This window comes from Podarcis bocagei, assembly GCF_964188305.1.
Source record: "Podarcis bocagei genome assembly, chromosome: 2".
Taxonomy (NCBI): domain Eukaryota; kingdom Metazoa; phylum Chordata; class Lepidosauria; order Squamata; family Lacertidae; genus Podarcis; species Podarcis bocagei.
This window is the reverse complement of record NC_138126.1, coordinates 29,310,695-29,326,880: the sequence shown is the minus strand read 5'-3', so window position 1 is coordinate 29,326,880 and position 16,186 is coordinate 29,310,695. Positions and strand designations below refer to the sequence as shown.

General features: G+C 42.9%; 1 protein-coding gene across 8 annotated transcripts in view; it reads left to right on the top strand.

Annotated features, from left to right (window-relative positions):
* CADPS (calcium dependent secretion activator) overlaps positions 1 to 16,186 on the top strand; it is a 357,825-nt gene that overhangs the window by 212,373 nt on the left and 129,266 nt on the right. For all 8 annotated transcript variants that reach the window (XM_081183972.1, XM_081183969.1, XM_081183968.1 and 5 more), the window contains exons 12-13: positions 2,265 to 2,401; positions 14,309 to 14,496. In XM_081183972.1, the coding sequence (XP_081040098.1) occupies positions 2,265 to 2,401; positions 14,309 to 14,496 (325 nt within the window). The remainder of the gene's footprint in view (positions 1 to 2,264; positions 2,402 to 14,308; positions 14,497 to 16,186) is intronic.

The following is a 16,186-nucleotide window of genomic DNA, read 5'->3' as shown; positions in this document are numbered from 1 at the left end:
ACACTGGACTGTGCTGAAGGTCTTAAGCCTGAAGGGAAAGTAAACTTACAGCCTGGTCCATTGTAACTTAACAATGCACAATCATCAGTGCTGATGATGGGATGACATTCTCTGCTGTAGCCTGCAGCTGCCTTACTCTGCCTAATGGTAGAGCCGGCACTATGGCTTACAGCCAAGGTGTTTGACTTAATTCACACATTCCTTGCCACTGAACTGAGAAACATACAGGGCTAATTATGTAGCATCAGCCAACCAGATAAAACTATATTTAACACTGCTCTGTAGATGTGCAGCTAGAAATTAATTTGATAAAAGATAAATTAGAAGATCAACCAGTTATTGAATAAAATATGTTCATACTGAACAAAAAACATAAAACCATACTCTGGAATAACGTATCCTATCCTTTCAATGGGTTGCAGGTATGCCCCTCAAAATTCAATGAGGCTTTATTCCAAGTCAGCATGTACAGGGAAAGGTTAGGCTGCCATTTTTAGTTCGACGTACAGAATCAAAGAAACAAATACATTATTTGCTGAACTAACACCTTGTTGCAGTTAATGGAGATGCTGCAGGTTTTATAGTTTGCTTGTGTAGCCTTTTAGAAAACCAAAATCTTCTATGTAGATAATATTCTATAAAAGGTTCGTCCCCTCCCTTCTCTTGTTTTCTTTTTTATTAAAAAAGGCTGCACTAATTCCTTAATATAGGAGCCAGGCGTTCTCAAAGCAATTTGTGCAGTGCTCCCCACTTCAGAAACCTTTTGCAGAAATCTCCTTTGTTTCTATATAAGCACAGCTCCACTCGCTGTTTTTGAAACACAGGCCTTTAAAAAGAGAAAAGAAAAATCTTGTTGTGCTTTTGAAGTGAGAATCATCCCAAAGAAACTCTAGGTCTTCATTTTAAGTGTGCTATTGTGCCCTTCAGCTTTGCTAATTCTCTTAAGACCTTAGTAGGAAGCTGTAAACAAGGTAGGGATTTAAATCCCGATTTCCTGCTTTATTTGTTGAGGATTTGTGCAAGGCCTCACTTAGCAGAAAACTGAGTCAATGGAGAAAAAGTATTTAAGGGAAAGGGGTTATTTTAATTCTGTTGCTCCTGAACAAAACACATCTGCGTTAGGACTGGAAACAGTGTCTTTTGTAGACATGCCCCTGTCTACAAAATACTTCCTGCTATCTAGGTATGATTTTAATTAATTAATTAATTAATTAATGTGGGTAATAGGTGTCGTCTCTGTAAACTTGTACCAGAAGACATCAGCTTAAAATGAAATGAACAAAGTGGGTATTTTATCAGAGTTAAACATGTATTATTTATATAATGTTAGCCGCTCTGAGCCCAGCTATGACCAGGGAGGGCGGGGACAAATAAAAAAATATTATTATTATTAATAGGCTAGGGCAGCATCTTGCATTTCTCCTGTCCCCCACAAAGTATAACAGAAGTTGAACCCCGATACAATGCTTAGGTTGCAATCCTATGTGCACTTACCTGACGGTTAGTCCCACTAAAATCTGTAAAACATACTTCTGGGTTGAAATGTATATAGGATTGCACAGTAATTATCTGAATCAATTTTTAATAGGGTCCAAAAAATAATAATCAGACTGCTCTGTCACTGAAATAGAAATTGCACCTCCACTTAACTTGTCTATGATGTTTAGAGGAGCATCTTTTATGTTGTTTCTTCCAAAAAAGATTTTAAATCTGCTGTAAAAAAAAATAGCAAAAAACCCACACCCCTATGTCTGCAGGTTGAGTAAAAAACCAAACAAACCATGATGGATAAGATTTTAGTCCCAAAAAGTCTAAAAGGGCTTATGCTTAGCCAAATATAGTAAAATTAAGAAAACATAGTGAACCACATTTCCTTAGAATGGCAGAATCTATTACAATTATTTAGAAATACATAAATAGGAACTGGCTGTTTGTTACCATCCTTCTAGTTTGCTTTTTGGAATGAGTTGTTTTGGAGGTTTGTTTGCTTTCATGAGGGAAAAGTTCTCTTGTTAAGTACAGAAGAAATGCGCTCAAGTGGGGTAGATGCTGATTCCAGTACCTTTGGCCTCAAGGCAATAAAGAAGTGTTGCAAGTTGACAATGGAAGCTGAAGACTATTTGATAGAGGCTTGTGAGCCTGGAATTCAGCCGAATGCTAGGGAGCAAAGTAGTTCTCGTGCTTCATTTAATAGCATTTGATGCATCTTTTGCAATGCAACGTTTCTCTAAATTGTTTCTTTCTCTATATGTATAAATGAACAGATGCAGATAGAGCTCAAAAGCATGGCATGGATGAATTTATCTCTTCCAATCCCTGTAACTTTGACCACGCTGCACTCTTTGAGATGCTTCAGCGCCTCACTTTGGACCACAGACTTAATGATTCCTATTCTTGTCTGGCAAGTATATTCTTTGGTCTATATAATATCAATACTGGGCACCAAAGTCTGATTTGGGGAAAGTCTGTGCCGTGCCACTGCAATTAGTGGAAGCCGTGCCTGCTTACTCCAGGTCCGAAACTGGCCCCCAGACGTCTTATCTTTCGAAAACAACCTCTGTTGAACCTACTGTCTTTGCTAGCCATTCTGCACAGCATAGGGTTTCATGTTTCCTTTTTAATAAAATATTGACATGTAAATGCTAAGAAACAAGAAACAGAACTGACACTCATACTTTAGTATCCATCATTGCATCACGTCATATCCTAAGCAGCAAAGTCGGTGGAATTGAACCAGGAAATAAAATTGGCCATCACTAAAAGGTAAAGAGACCCCTGACCATTAGGTCCAGTCGTGACCGACTCTGGGGTTGCAGCGCTCATTTCGCTTTATTGGCCGAGAGAGCCGGCGTACAGCTTCCGGTCATGTGGCCAGCATGACTAAGCCGCTTCTGGCAAACCAGAGCAGCGCACGGAAACGCCATTTACCTTCCTGCCGGAGCGGTACCTATTTATCTACTTGCACTTCGATGTGCTTTCGAACTGCTAGATGGGCAGGAGCAGGGACTGAGCAACGGGAGCTCACACCGTAGTGGGGATTCGAACCGCCGACCTTCTGATCAACAAGTCCTAGGCTCTGTGGTTTAACCCCCAGTGCCACCTGCATCCCAAAGTCGGTGGAATTGAACCAGAAATTGAAAATAAATTTGGCCATCACTAACGTGTTAAATTCCTGTATAATTTTTAATGTACATTGCTATTTATTGAATGTTACTACACCCAGTGGCGTAGCGTGGGGGGGGCCAGGGGTGCCGGCCGCACCGGGCGCAACATGGGTGGGGGGCGCGCTCGCACTAGCAGCTCTCTGCCCCTACTAAAATCCACGGGTTAGGGAGCCCGCGCTCGCTCGGCTTGGCGAGGAGGTCGCGGAAGGGGGAGAGCGAAGCCTTCTGCCACGGGCAAAAAAAGGAGAGGGAGCCGGGCGGGCGGGCGGGCTGGCTGGCTGGCGGGGGTCTGGCTGCGCCTGCTGCTGCCGGGCTTTGACAGCTTGGCGAAGCGGAGGGAGAGGAGCTTTATGGTAATTGCGGCTCTCTCTCCACTGGCCGCCTGGCTAGTGAGCCGAGCCGAGCAGGGAGTCTGGCGAGGGGGCGGGAAGAGACTTTTCCACCTCGCCTGGTCAAAAAGGAGAGCGGAGTCTCCTCAGGGCGCCCTCAGGCAGGGCAGGGCAAGCAGAGCGAGGAGGAGAGAGAGGGGAAGGGGGGGGAAGCAGCCAGGAAACGCTGCGGTGTGGAGGAGGAATCAATTAAGGAGAGAAAGCGAAAAGCCTTGGAGAAAGGGAAAAAAAGGAAAGAAAAGAGGCAGCTCCAGGAGAGCGCGGGGGAAAGAGAAGCCTCGCTGCTGCTGCTGCTGCTGCTGCTGCTGCTGCTTGGGAGAGTAAATTACTGTACTTGCCTTGCCCCGGGTTAGGGGCGCAAATTAATTGCCTTGCCCCGGGTTAGGGGGCGCAAATTACTTGCCTTGCCCCGGGTGCTGATAACCCACGCTACGCCGCTGACTACACCCAAAGCTGTGTTTGATCCTGCAGTTGGGACTTTAGATTTTACTTGACTTTTGGTGTCAGATCAGACACCTTCAGAACATTACACTTTTTTCTGTGGAATTCATATACTTTCACAGTTATATGTTATAGTTCGCTTGTTCCTATGATGGCAGGATTACAGTTCTGGCACACCTCCTTGATTGTACTGAACATAATTTATAAAAGTTATTTGCAGCCTTGGACTCACCCTGTGTAGCTATGTCTTGAAACCATTTAAATCCTCCAACATAGCTTTCCTCTGCTGAGAAATTCAAATTGTGACTAGACTCACCTACTAGTCTGTTGTTTCAACTACTAGACATAGTAGTTAAAACCCTACACAGCTTTGGTCCAGTATACCTGAAGGAGTGTCTCCACCCCCATTGTTCTGCCCGGACACTGAGGTCCAGCTCTGAGGGCCTTCTGCTGGTTCCCTCACTGCAAGAAGTGAAGTTACAGGGAACCAGGCAGAGGGCCTTCTCAGTAGTTGTGCCTGCCCTGTGGAACACCCTCCTGTCAGATGTCAAAGAGATGAATATACAACCCTCTGTAGACATCTGAAGGCAGCCCTTTTAATGTATGATGGTCTGTTGTGTTGCTGTTGTTTTTCCAGTCAGATGTGCAGGGTATAAGAAATAAATACATTATTATAGGATCCTGGGAGATTTGGAATAACAGTTCAATGAAATTTGCATTGGTTTGGATGTTTTTTTTTCTCATAATGGGGGCCTGAATGATTACCCATTGGAGTCATGAAAGGTTTTCCCTCCAGATCAGACTGAATTTGTTTTTACCTTTCATTGCTGCATGATATGTTCTGCAAACATTCTTGTGCTGTGCACATGATTATGTGGCCATGTTTATGGTATGCTTGGATCTGCATTGGACAGTTGAAGGGTGGGGGGAATGAACAGAGCTGTCCTCAGGCTTGGGAAGAACATAAAGGCAGACTTGCAGCTCTGTCCACAAAGGTTGCTAGTAAAGTAAAGTTGTCTGCACAAACCTACATCAATGAACTACGGTACATCAGTGGCCAATAAGGAAAGAAACAGCTGTCTTTAAAAAGTTTTCTTCATTGATCACCTCAAGGTGATGTCTACTCACCATGAGTGACCAGGTGAACATCTTATTTATCAAATCTCAGCGAAGGCTTCTTTCTGACTACAGTTCCATTATTCTAAATAGTTGTTTGGCTCTGTGAACAATGTTTAAAGTGGGTGGGCATTGCTTACTTGAATTTATTTTCTGTGTTGTTGTTTAAAATCAAAACCTTTGTTTTGAACTTGGCACTGGTGGTTTTGCTGGTATATTGAGGCTACAATTCTACTTGCCGGCAAACAAAAAGTAAGCGTAACAAGCTATCTCTATCTTACCAATTTTTACCAATATAAAAAACCAGATACCAACCAAGAGAATAGAATGGATCCTAGAGAGGGGGGGGGGTTACTGCTAGAGACAAGTGAATTCCCCTTTGCTGTCTCCTAAAATGAAAACTTACCGTATTTTTCACTCTATAAGATGCACTTTTCCCCTCCTAAAAAGTAAGGGGAAATGTGTGTGCGTCTTATGGAGCGAATGCAGGCGGGAGGCTCTGCTCAGCGCTCCCTTCAGAAATTTTTTTTTCCTCTTCCAAAAACTGGGTGCGTCTTATGGTCTGGTGAGTCTTATGGAGCAAAAATGCGGTACCCTTGTGTCTAATGTACTGGGTAGCTTTTCTTTGGGAGGCAGCAGATGCTGATTCATTCACCTGTAACATACATGCCTCAGAGAAACCACTATCTATAATGCTCATCTGCATTCCATGTCTTGGCTGCATATGAGCTTCCTTATAAAATATAGTTTTTTCTATTTTACCATTAAAGTTAATGAGATGAAATAAAGCTGCCTTACATTCCTGTTTCAAACACAATATATGGAATAATATGGAATCTTAAACACAATATGTGAAGCCTTTGCAGCCCATTTATTTATACTTATGTGGATTTCTTAAAGGTGTGTGCATGTGTGGTGAGAGAGAGAGACTCTGTGTGTGTCAGTTCCATACTAACAATATCAAGCCAAGTTCTCTATTTGCTGGGCTTCACACAGCTTGACTCACTAAGATTTTTTTCAAGTTGCAAATAAGATGTAAATACCAACTGGTTCACAGGTGATCCTGCCATGACTGGAAGCCTGGTCCTGAAGATAACATGTAAAGAAAATTGGGTTCCCTCCAAGTAAGATCTGCTCAGAACGGACCCACTGAAAGTAATGAATCTATGTTAGTCATGCCTGTTAACTTCAGTGGGTCTACTCTGGGTAGGGCTAGCATTGGATGCAACTTATTGCTAATTTCCCTGCTCAGGAGAGAGCACATCTGTTCGCATGTAAGTGAAACTGTGTGAATCAGCCCATAGTTCAACGCTGCCATAGATGAGTCAATGCAGAGGCGTCCCGGGGGAACTCAAGCAAATGTACCAGAGGGCCATGTCTCTCTGAGTTTAGAATGAATACAGTACCCCTCCCTCGCTGTTGTAAAATGTGCCTCTACAGTTGTTCTTATGGCAATTCTTGCTCGCTCTATGACAGTTTCATAGACAGATAGATGCCCTAGAAACAGCATCCTTGCTCTTTCTTGAGCCACCGCTGTACAGCTTCGCTTGATTCCCCACAGAGGCAGAGATTTGTATGAAAACAAAGAAATTGACTCATCGCAGATAAGACAGAGGCGACACTTCTTGGCAGGGAGAAGCATTTGGGGGAAGAAGCAGAGGTGTTGTTGGCACCATTTACTGAAGCTGCCTGCCACAGTCTTTCTTCATAGCCATAGGCTCCCTCTCTGCAAATGGCCTTTTAGAAGATGCCTCTACTGTCCATCACTGGTACTCACTCCCATATTTTAACACTGCAATTGGTGCCTTTCCGCTCTGCGGATTTGACATGCGGTGACTTAACGTGCTTTCTTCTACTACTCTTGAAACAGACCCAAAAGCTGCAGAGATAAGCATACTTTCTTTTTTATATATAAAATGAAAATTTGCATTCAAACGTTCTAAGAGTTTGAAACACACACACACCCAAAAAATGGTGGCATTCGGAGATTGCAGAGTTTCTGAAAATGTCAAACTGGATGATTCCAAAACATTCTGTATTTTTGAAAATCAATAACATCTGCGATCTAAATATTCAATAGGAAATGCCTGAAGGCCTAGTCTAAGGGTGTTACATGAATAGTCTTTCAGTAGCACCTGGGAATTTTTTGTCAGTTGTTCAATTCAGAATCTTTAGTATTATTATTTGTTACTTTCCCATTTTAAATATTATTCTAAGTAAAAACTATTTATTTTAGGCCATTTTGTAAACTAAAATGAATGCTACAAAAATGCAAAATGAAACCATTAATGCCATTTACTGATAAATGAACTAATATCAATCCCTTCTCCTTCTGACATTACCTCTATCAGCCTCCTGGCTCTCGCTCAAGACCCAAACAAACTGAGAGCTCCTCCTCTCAAAAAAATAAATAAATTTCACAGCAAAGAAGGTTCCTGGAACCTTCTGACACCATTCAAGTCTCTTGCTCTAGGCTTGCTTTTGATGGGTAGGCACAAAGGTAGATAGGGCTTCCTCAGGCTGCCCACAGCTGTGTCTCATTCAGTGCCCAGCTGCAATCCACACACCCAGTTCCAGGCTACAGAGGTTTGGTGAGCTACACAGAAGTCCCCAAAGATGGCAAAGAAGGCACCCCTCTACACAACCGTTCTTGCTCTGGCCCCTGCGTACCTCTCTTGATGCTCCCTATCTCCTATACACTCAATGAGGTAAAAAAAAAAAAAGGAGGACTGTATGGATCCATCCACATACCAAATTACCTATCACCACATATCTTTCTTCCTTTTTGTTTTGTCCTCTTCAATAGCTGTCAGGTTTTGAGGAATTGGCTTCCTCCCCCGTGGCAGTAAACAAAAGATCAAACGAAAGGAACGTCTTACCAGTTAGAATCTTTAATAATCACAGCGAGAGAACAAAGAGCACGTCTACTAGAAATGGCAGCGCTCCCAATTAAGGGTCACCCCCCCATCCCTATTAATCTACGTCACTCCTACGTCTTGTAATCTGAGCTTGTACCCTCTGCGCTTTCTGTTCTAACACTTTCTAAACTCTCCGTGTCCTTGGAGCAGGGGGTGGACGCTGTCCAGAGACTGTGAATCTGTTAACTCTCTCTTTCCCGATGCTGCTTCTCCTAGCTGTTCCCCATCCAGTATTTCCCAGCTTCTGCCTTCAGAACTATGTCCCTCTGCAAACCACTGTTCCAAGTCTATACTGTCCTCCTGATCCTGAGAAGATGCAAGAGGAGGGGGAGGGGGATCCTACCATTCCTCCTCAGTGCAGCCCTCCTCAGCACGGTCCCTGACAGTAGGGAAAGCCATTCATGAAATGCAAGTCACCCTGTTCACGGGCTCCATTAATAAAATCTGCAGCTTTGGGCTTTTCCGCCGTTCCTGAACTGGGAATAGCAATGGTGTTACCATTTGTGGAGTTTGCACCTGTGCCTTATAAGGTTCTCCACTTTACAGTGGTGCCCCGCAAGACGAATGCCTCGCAAGACGAAAAACTCGCTAGACGAAAGGGTTTTGCGGTTTTTGAGCTGCTTCGCAAGACGAATTTCCCTATGGGCTTGCTTCGCAAGACGAAAACGTCTTGCAAGTTTGTTTCCTTTTTCTTAACACCGTTAATACAGTTGCGACTTGACTTCGAGGAGCAACTCATAGAACGCGGTGTGGTAGCCTTTTTTGAGGTTTTTGGTGATTTTTGAAGCTTTCCCAAAACTTTTCCGACACCGTGCTTTGCAAGACGAAAAATTCGCTAGACGAAAAAACTCGCAGAACGAATTAATTTTGTCTTGCGAGGCACCACTGTAGACTCAAGCTTCCCAATACATTGCAGAATGTTATCTGGTAGGATGTCAAGTATTTTCTAAAGATGGTTACATAGTCATGGTCCCAACAAATAGCCCATCTACCATTTTCCTGTTATCTTCTGCCAGCACTTTTATGCATTTTTTTCCTGTGGTTCAGTGTTCATTCACGAAGCAGTGAACTGCTTTCATGCTGAGTCTTGTATGAAAAACGGAGAATGGAGCATCATTCCACAATGGAGCCAAAAGTCACCAGAATGAAGCCAAGTTTATCAGAGGACAAGTTCTATGGACAAAAATAAGTGCATGGCTTCTTCTTCTTTTTTAAGAATAATTTTAGCATAAATAGCAATCCCACGAAGGTGAAAATTACCATCAGGCCTTTCTAAAACAATTTCATTTTTATTTCAGGAAAGATGGGGGGGTATGCTCAACAGATGACCACCTTAACCTTCATTTATCCAAGATATAACAAAACGGAAATAGGTCCCTAGGATCATAAAGGCTAAGTCTCAGTTGTATTCCAGACACCTTGTTCCCTGCCGAAAAAGTGAGCGTTTAGAAGGTGCTGCGTGAGTTTCTTGATTTGGGTCTGGAGATGGAATAAAGGAACAAAGGACACCTGAAGTGAGAAGAACAACCATCTGCTGAAGTTACACTGTCTCTAGGAGAGTTTCCATGGCAAGCATAGTTCAGTTTCAAATGGCAAATCCCATAAGAGAGCCCATGGAAGTGTCAGTGACATGGTAGGATTCCCCCAGTAAACAAATTGCAGTAAGGAAGGAAGCAACTGTAGTAGTAGTAGTAGTAGTAGTAGTAGTAGTAGTAGTAGTAATAATAATAATAATAATAATAATAATAATAATAATAATAATAATAATAATAATTTATTTGTATCCCGCCCATCTGGCTGGGTTTCCCCAGCCACTCCGGGCAGCTTCCAACAAAGATTAAAAATACATTAAAATGTCACACATTAAAAACTTCCCTGAGCTGTAAGTATGAGAAGCCAGCAAAAGCTACACCAGATCCAAACTTGTTCACTGGGGGTGGGGGTGGGGGCTACTGCCGGCTGAGCCGGCCAAAGCCTGGCAGACAAAAAACAAGCCTTTAAAACAGAGTTTGATTTACACCACCCTTTTCGCTGGTGTAGCTTTTGCTGGGTTGCCAAGTCGCATGAGCGAGCCGAACAGAGTCAAGATCCAGCATAAATCTCACTATACAGTCCCTCCTCTACCACTCTTCTGGAACACCCATTTTTCAAGGTTTATTGGGCACTGGCTGAGCTAGCATATCTCCAGCTGAGCCAGGGTTGGAGATCAACCACATCCTAACTCGCTCACCCTGGCAGATCTAGGGTTATTATTCGGGCCCCCAAAATCATGAACTGCAATTGGGACCAGAAAAACCGGGGCACACAGACAAGGGTTGACCTGGGAAGGCATTCTAGGCAGTGTTTGGCAAGCTCAGAAAAAGGAGCCTGTGGACAAAAAGTCAAGGAGGAAACTGAACTAAGGAGCAAAATAGATTCACAAATGCAAGACCGCGAAATGAAAGGTAGATCTGTAAAGTGGTTCTGGTCAGCCAACCTGCCTGAAACCACCCCCTGTCCCTTTTTTTCCCTTTTCTTTTAGCTTCTGCTTAGAAGCTGCAGCTAAATATCAAATATGACACGTTACCCTATCCAACAATCACAGAACTGTAGAGTTGGAAGGGAGCCTCAGGGCCATCCAGTCCACACCCACACCTGCAGTGCAGGAATGTGAAGCTGCCCTATATGGGGATCAAACCTGCAAACCTTGGCATTATCAGCACCGCACCCTAACCCACTGAGCTATCCAAGCTGACTGACCCCGTCCCTGCAATCCCCTATATGGCCTTGTAGCCATTTAGATCTGTAACCAGCTCAGCAAACCTCCCTTGCCAATGCACAATCAGGAATGCACTCCAGGGCTTCTGATTGTACACTGACAGGTGCATTGCCACCTGCCCCTCACCTGGTGGCACAGGAGCAGGTGGGTGTGGCTTGGAGGAAATGGTCTCAGACGAGACCAAATCGGAACTCGTGCCACCCATGCCTCTCTCCCTGCTTTGCATATCCTGTAGCCTAATGAAGAGTTCGGTAGAACTCGAAAGCTTGACGTCGTTTTGTGACGTGTTGTGATATTAAACCTATTGCCCAACTGTAGATTTGGGTGTTCTTTTCCTTCCTCCCCCCCCCCCCGAAGTCTAAATCCTTTTATTTTGCTTACCCTTCGCCCTGCCCCACGCACCCCAGACAGACACAAAGTATGGGAAATATTTTAGTCTCAGGCCCGCCCCCCACTAAAAAGCAGAATCCCGGTAGCTCTCTCGAAGTGGGAACAGAGAAAAGAAACCGCCATCAGAGGACTCTCGTGACAGGCCACCTTCTGCGTTATTCTCAATCAGCGTCTTGGTTTTCACACATGCGCTTTCTGGCGACTGGAGTAATGAAAGGAACTGTATCTGCTCCCCTCCCCATGCCTTTGATTCTGCCCCTCATTATTTTCATCCCTTTTTCAATCTGTTCTGGAGTTGGCCCAACAAGGATGAGCAAATCCCTTCGACGGAGTTTCTTAATTGATATTTCTTCAACTCTCCTCAACAGTAGCTATTTTGGCATCCAGGAAAGATTTGGTGTCATCCGAGTGGTAGAAAATATATTTTAATCTTTTCACAGCAGCGTCATTTCAAAGACGTAGCATTTGGGGTGGCAGATGGGGTGGCAAACAAGTTGCCTGAAGGGGCAGGGCATTGATCTACTCCCTGCAGGAACTTTTCAATTAAAAGATGAAAGATTCTGCAGTTTTGAAGCACGATATACGCACATCTTATCAATTGTTCAGCATCCCTATCGATACTGTAGATTTTTTGTTTTGTTTTTGAAAAATGCCTTTGTTATCATACTTAACAGAATTTCAAATTAGGTGAGAGACAGTCTACCTGAGAAGCCATCATCGCTGTCACCATAACGCACGTTCTCCCGCCGTAAAACGATGGTATCGTGCTCTAGCATGCTGGGATAGATTTACAAAGTTGCTTCCCTATTAATTCATGCCTCTGCAACCTTGAAACTTCACTATTATAACACTTCTTATCGTGAGCAGTGGCCCTGTAGACTGTTCTGAGAAAGCAACTCGAGGCAAACATGATGGTCTGCCGGGAATATAATTTTGCTTTACTTTCATTACACCTGAATATAGACTGGCTTCTAATCAAATTCCATTCACAATCCCAAGATCTTAGTATTGACCTATAAAACTCTTATACAGCTTGAGCCTTAGAAACCACCTTGGTTGCGAGTCCTTTCCTGCAGACCATTTTTCCACCTGGCCTGAGAAGACAAAGTCCTGACTGACTCCAGCTACAAAAATTGAGGCTGCTGAACAGATTCTTGGGCTGGCATGTTTTGCTGGAAGGGGTGTTAATGTTGGGTTTTTTCTATCTTTATTTCAGATCTTCTTATGATTTATGTGGAAGTTGTACTGTTTGGTTGTGTATTTTTTTAAAAAAAATTCTTGTTTATGACTACCTTTGTGATGTTGTAGTTATGTATTTGTTCATATTGTAAGCCACCTTGAGCATGGTTAGACGTCTAACATTGTGTATGCCATCAAATGCCAACAGTGTCCTTCAGCTCTCTATATTGGACAAACAGGCCAAACCTTACGCCAAAGAATAAACGGACATAAATCTGACATCAAGAATCACAAAACAGAGAAACCAGTAGGAGAACACTTCAATCTCCCAGGACATTCTATACAAGATCTCAAAGTAGCTGTTTTACTACAAAGGAATTTCAGAAATAGACTGGAAAGAGAAGCTGCTGAATTGCAACTCATTACCAAACTTAAAACAATGGAGAGACCTGGTCTGAACAGAGACATTGGATTCTTATCTCATTATACATGACTAAACCATTTCTCACCTTCCCACCCCTTGCCTTTTCCTGTAAGACCTATTACAGTCGTTAAGAGTCGTCAACAGGCTCATCAGGCTCATCTCAGCTATCTGCCAATCTCCGATTCCCACCACCCTTCTGAGTAATACCCCTCCCCACCTTCTCTATATATAGAAGGATCTGGCAACTTCTGTTTCAGTGTATCTGAAGAAGTGTGCATGCACACGAAAGCTTATACCAAGAACTAACTTAGTTGGTCTTTAAGGTGCTACAGGAAGGAATTTTTTTATTCATGTATCTCATGACATGCACAGGTTCTGTGCACATGAGCCATGTGTTCCATTCTTACAGGGGTACAAATCACATGACCTGAGCCCATGCACATAGGCATGTATGCCTACAGGCCCTTGTTGGAACAGGTCCTCGGGCACATGGAGATCCCTGGTGGGGCCAGACATGCAGTCCCAATTGTGTGTGCACACACCTGCGTGGAATGAAGCATAGGTTCAAAGGGCTGGTTTTGGTGACTGCAGAATTCCCTTCACACCATACATTTAATGAACTCTGATCCCACTTTAAACAGTTGCGGCTTCCCCCAAAGAATTCTGGGGGCTGTAGTTTGTTAAGGGTGCTGAGAGTTGTTAGGAGACCCCTGATTCCCCATCCAGAATTACAGTTCCCAGCGTGATTTAACAATCAATCCCTCTTCGCAAGGAACTATGGGAACTGTAACTGGGAGGGGAATAAGGCGTCACCAAACAACTCTCAGCACCCTTAACAAGCTAGAGCTCCCAGGATTCTTTGAAGCTGTGCCTGTTGAAATGGGTATCAAAACACACTAATTAATGAAAGTCATGATGACTGCCTTACCTCTGTTATCAGAATACCAGTTGCAGGACTAGATAAGCCTTTACATTATGCTAGGACTTCTGGTATCGTTCTGGAACTGTGCTGTTAATTCTTCCTGTTGTTTTCTTTCCTGCTGGCTGCTTTATATTAATGCCGATCAGAATGGGGATTGTCCCTCTGAATGGGTGACTTATGGGTGATTCATTCAATTTGCAGGTGCCTGACTCATAGCTTCAATCAGCCACAAACTTGTTTGTATGCTAGTAATAGAAGGTGATTATCAGCTGAGGTGTGTTCATGTGTTTAGCAAGCCAATAAGTAATAAACAAAGTGATCAGTAGTAAAAGCTGTGCAAATTCTTATTCTTTCTGAAATTTGGTGAATCTGATGTACACTCTATCATTGTGATATTAAGTTTCTGCAGCCAACTTCTGAAGGTTATTGGATTTGTATTTACTTACTTACAATAACGCAAGCTTCGTGTGTTTGCAAATGCATTTCATTTCCATTGCTAATACTTTCTTTATAGAGGTTTCCATTTGTTGTTGTCACTGTTGCCGAGCATCACATTTCCAGATCTAATGCCTTCGTTTGAAATAAATTCTCTCTTATTTCCAAACAGGGCTGGTTCAGTCCCGGCCAGGTATTTGTGCTAGATGAGTATTGCGCACGTAACGGAGTCAGAGGCTGTCACAGGCATCTCTGCTACCTCAGCGACTTGCTTGAGAGAGCAGAAAATGGAGCGATGATTGACCCTACCTTGCTTCACTACAGCTTTGCCTTTTGCGCATCGCATGTCCATGGCAACAGGTAAGTGGAGGACATGCTTGTCTCCATCAGGGAGGGGCAAGTCTCCAGTACAGATTTATTTGGCTACTATTGCATAACGGCTCCTTCCCTGTGGCTGTGTTCTTCTTATTGTATGATACACAACATATTGGGCAGCACAATTGACTTGCTTGTTGTTAGCGAAAGGAAGGCAGCAAAGAATCAAGTGCAGACAGACCCAAACAGTTGACTGTTGCTTTTTGTTCACTTAAGAAAATAGCTTGATGCAATTTGGAGGAGGGGGGAAGTAGGGTAGTGTGATGCTGCAGAATGTATCTGTCATTGGGTATGATGAATTTGCCCTGTTTCATTTTCATCTGAATGAGAATAGACAGCTAAATACTAACAAATAAAAGTTCTGTATTCTGCTATAAAGTACTTATTAAGACTCAACTTGTGTAACTGAGATGCAAAACCGATGTGTTAAGAATATTTTGAAATGTAGGTTCAGATTTTCTTTTTTTTAATGTAGCGTTGGCCACTTTGCAACTTAACGATAACTTCTGATGACTTGATTGTAAATAATCATTATATCTTATTTTATTTGGGAAGCATGTTTCAAGTCAACATTTTTTTAAAAGTCTGGAATGGGGAACATTTGTGGCCTTCCAGCTGTTGCTAGACTACAGCTCCCATCATCCCCAGATATTGGCTGAGGATGATGGGAGTTGGAGTCCAACAAATATATACTGGGCTGCAGGTTCCCCAGCTCTCTTTTAAACCATATATCAGAATGCTGCAAGATATACTTGAGTTTATTTACAAAAATGTATACATTTGAATCTTCCTGCAGTCTCTGTATTGGATGGGAGAGAGCAGAGATGAAATAACTGAGACTCTTTCCTCCAGGTATTTTTAACATCATAAAAGGAGAAAGAGAAGTGGGGAAGGAGTGGTAATAAATAGGCTTCTGCCTTTTTTCCAGGTCCTTTGTAAAACTTAAGCAAGGCTTTCCTTTGGCCGGTGCTAACTACTTTCTGCCTTGTTGGCTCCACTAACATGCAGTACAGAACTAAGAATATCCCTCAATATAATGGTGAATTATCCACACATGAGTGTCTACCAGGGCTTTACTAATCTATAAGGTCCGCAGTTACCTTCCCTTGCCAGACTGTCAGTTGAGCCTGCTACAGTGAACCAGACAGAACATCTATGGAAAGTTAAAAATAAAACACAAAAACACTTTTGCCACTTGGCAGCCACAATAGCTGCACAGCCATTTCAAGCTCACTCCAGCCTTTTAGGATTAAACAGTAGATTTTACGCCTGAAAGTGTTGCTGAGATAAGTTTCCTTTCTCTATAGACAGCGACAGTATTGTTGCACTGATGGTTTTGTTTTTGGAAGTTGCATTCTATACAGTGAGATATCACACTCTGCTCTGCATATGCTACCGAATAGCAGAGTGTTATAAAATAATGAAGTGTTTTTGTAAGCTCTCTGGTAAACATCATCACGAATTATTATACACATTGCCGGTATTTCACATTATAAGGCTGCCACTAAAGTCACAGTTCATTTTATCCATCTTGTCAGGCTAACAGAGTTTGCTTCTCCATATTTTCTTTTTGGTTATGGCTTTCATTTGCTTCTTTTGTTCGCTGTTGGCATTTATTATTAGTATACTGTTGTTGTTTCTATTATTTGCTTTTAGCTTGTTTTCTTTCATTTCT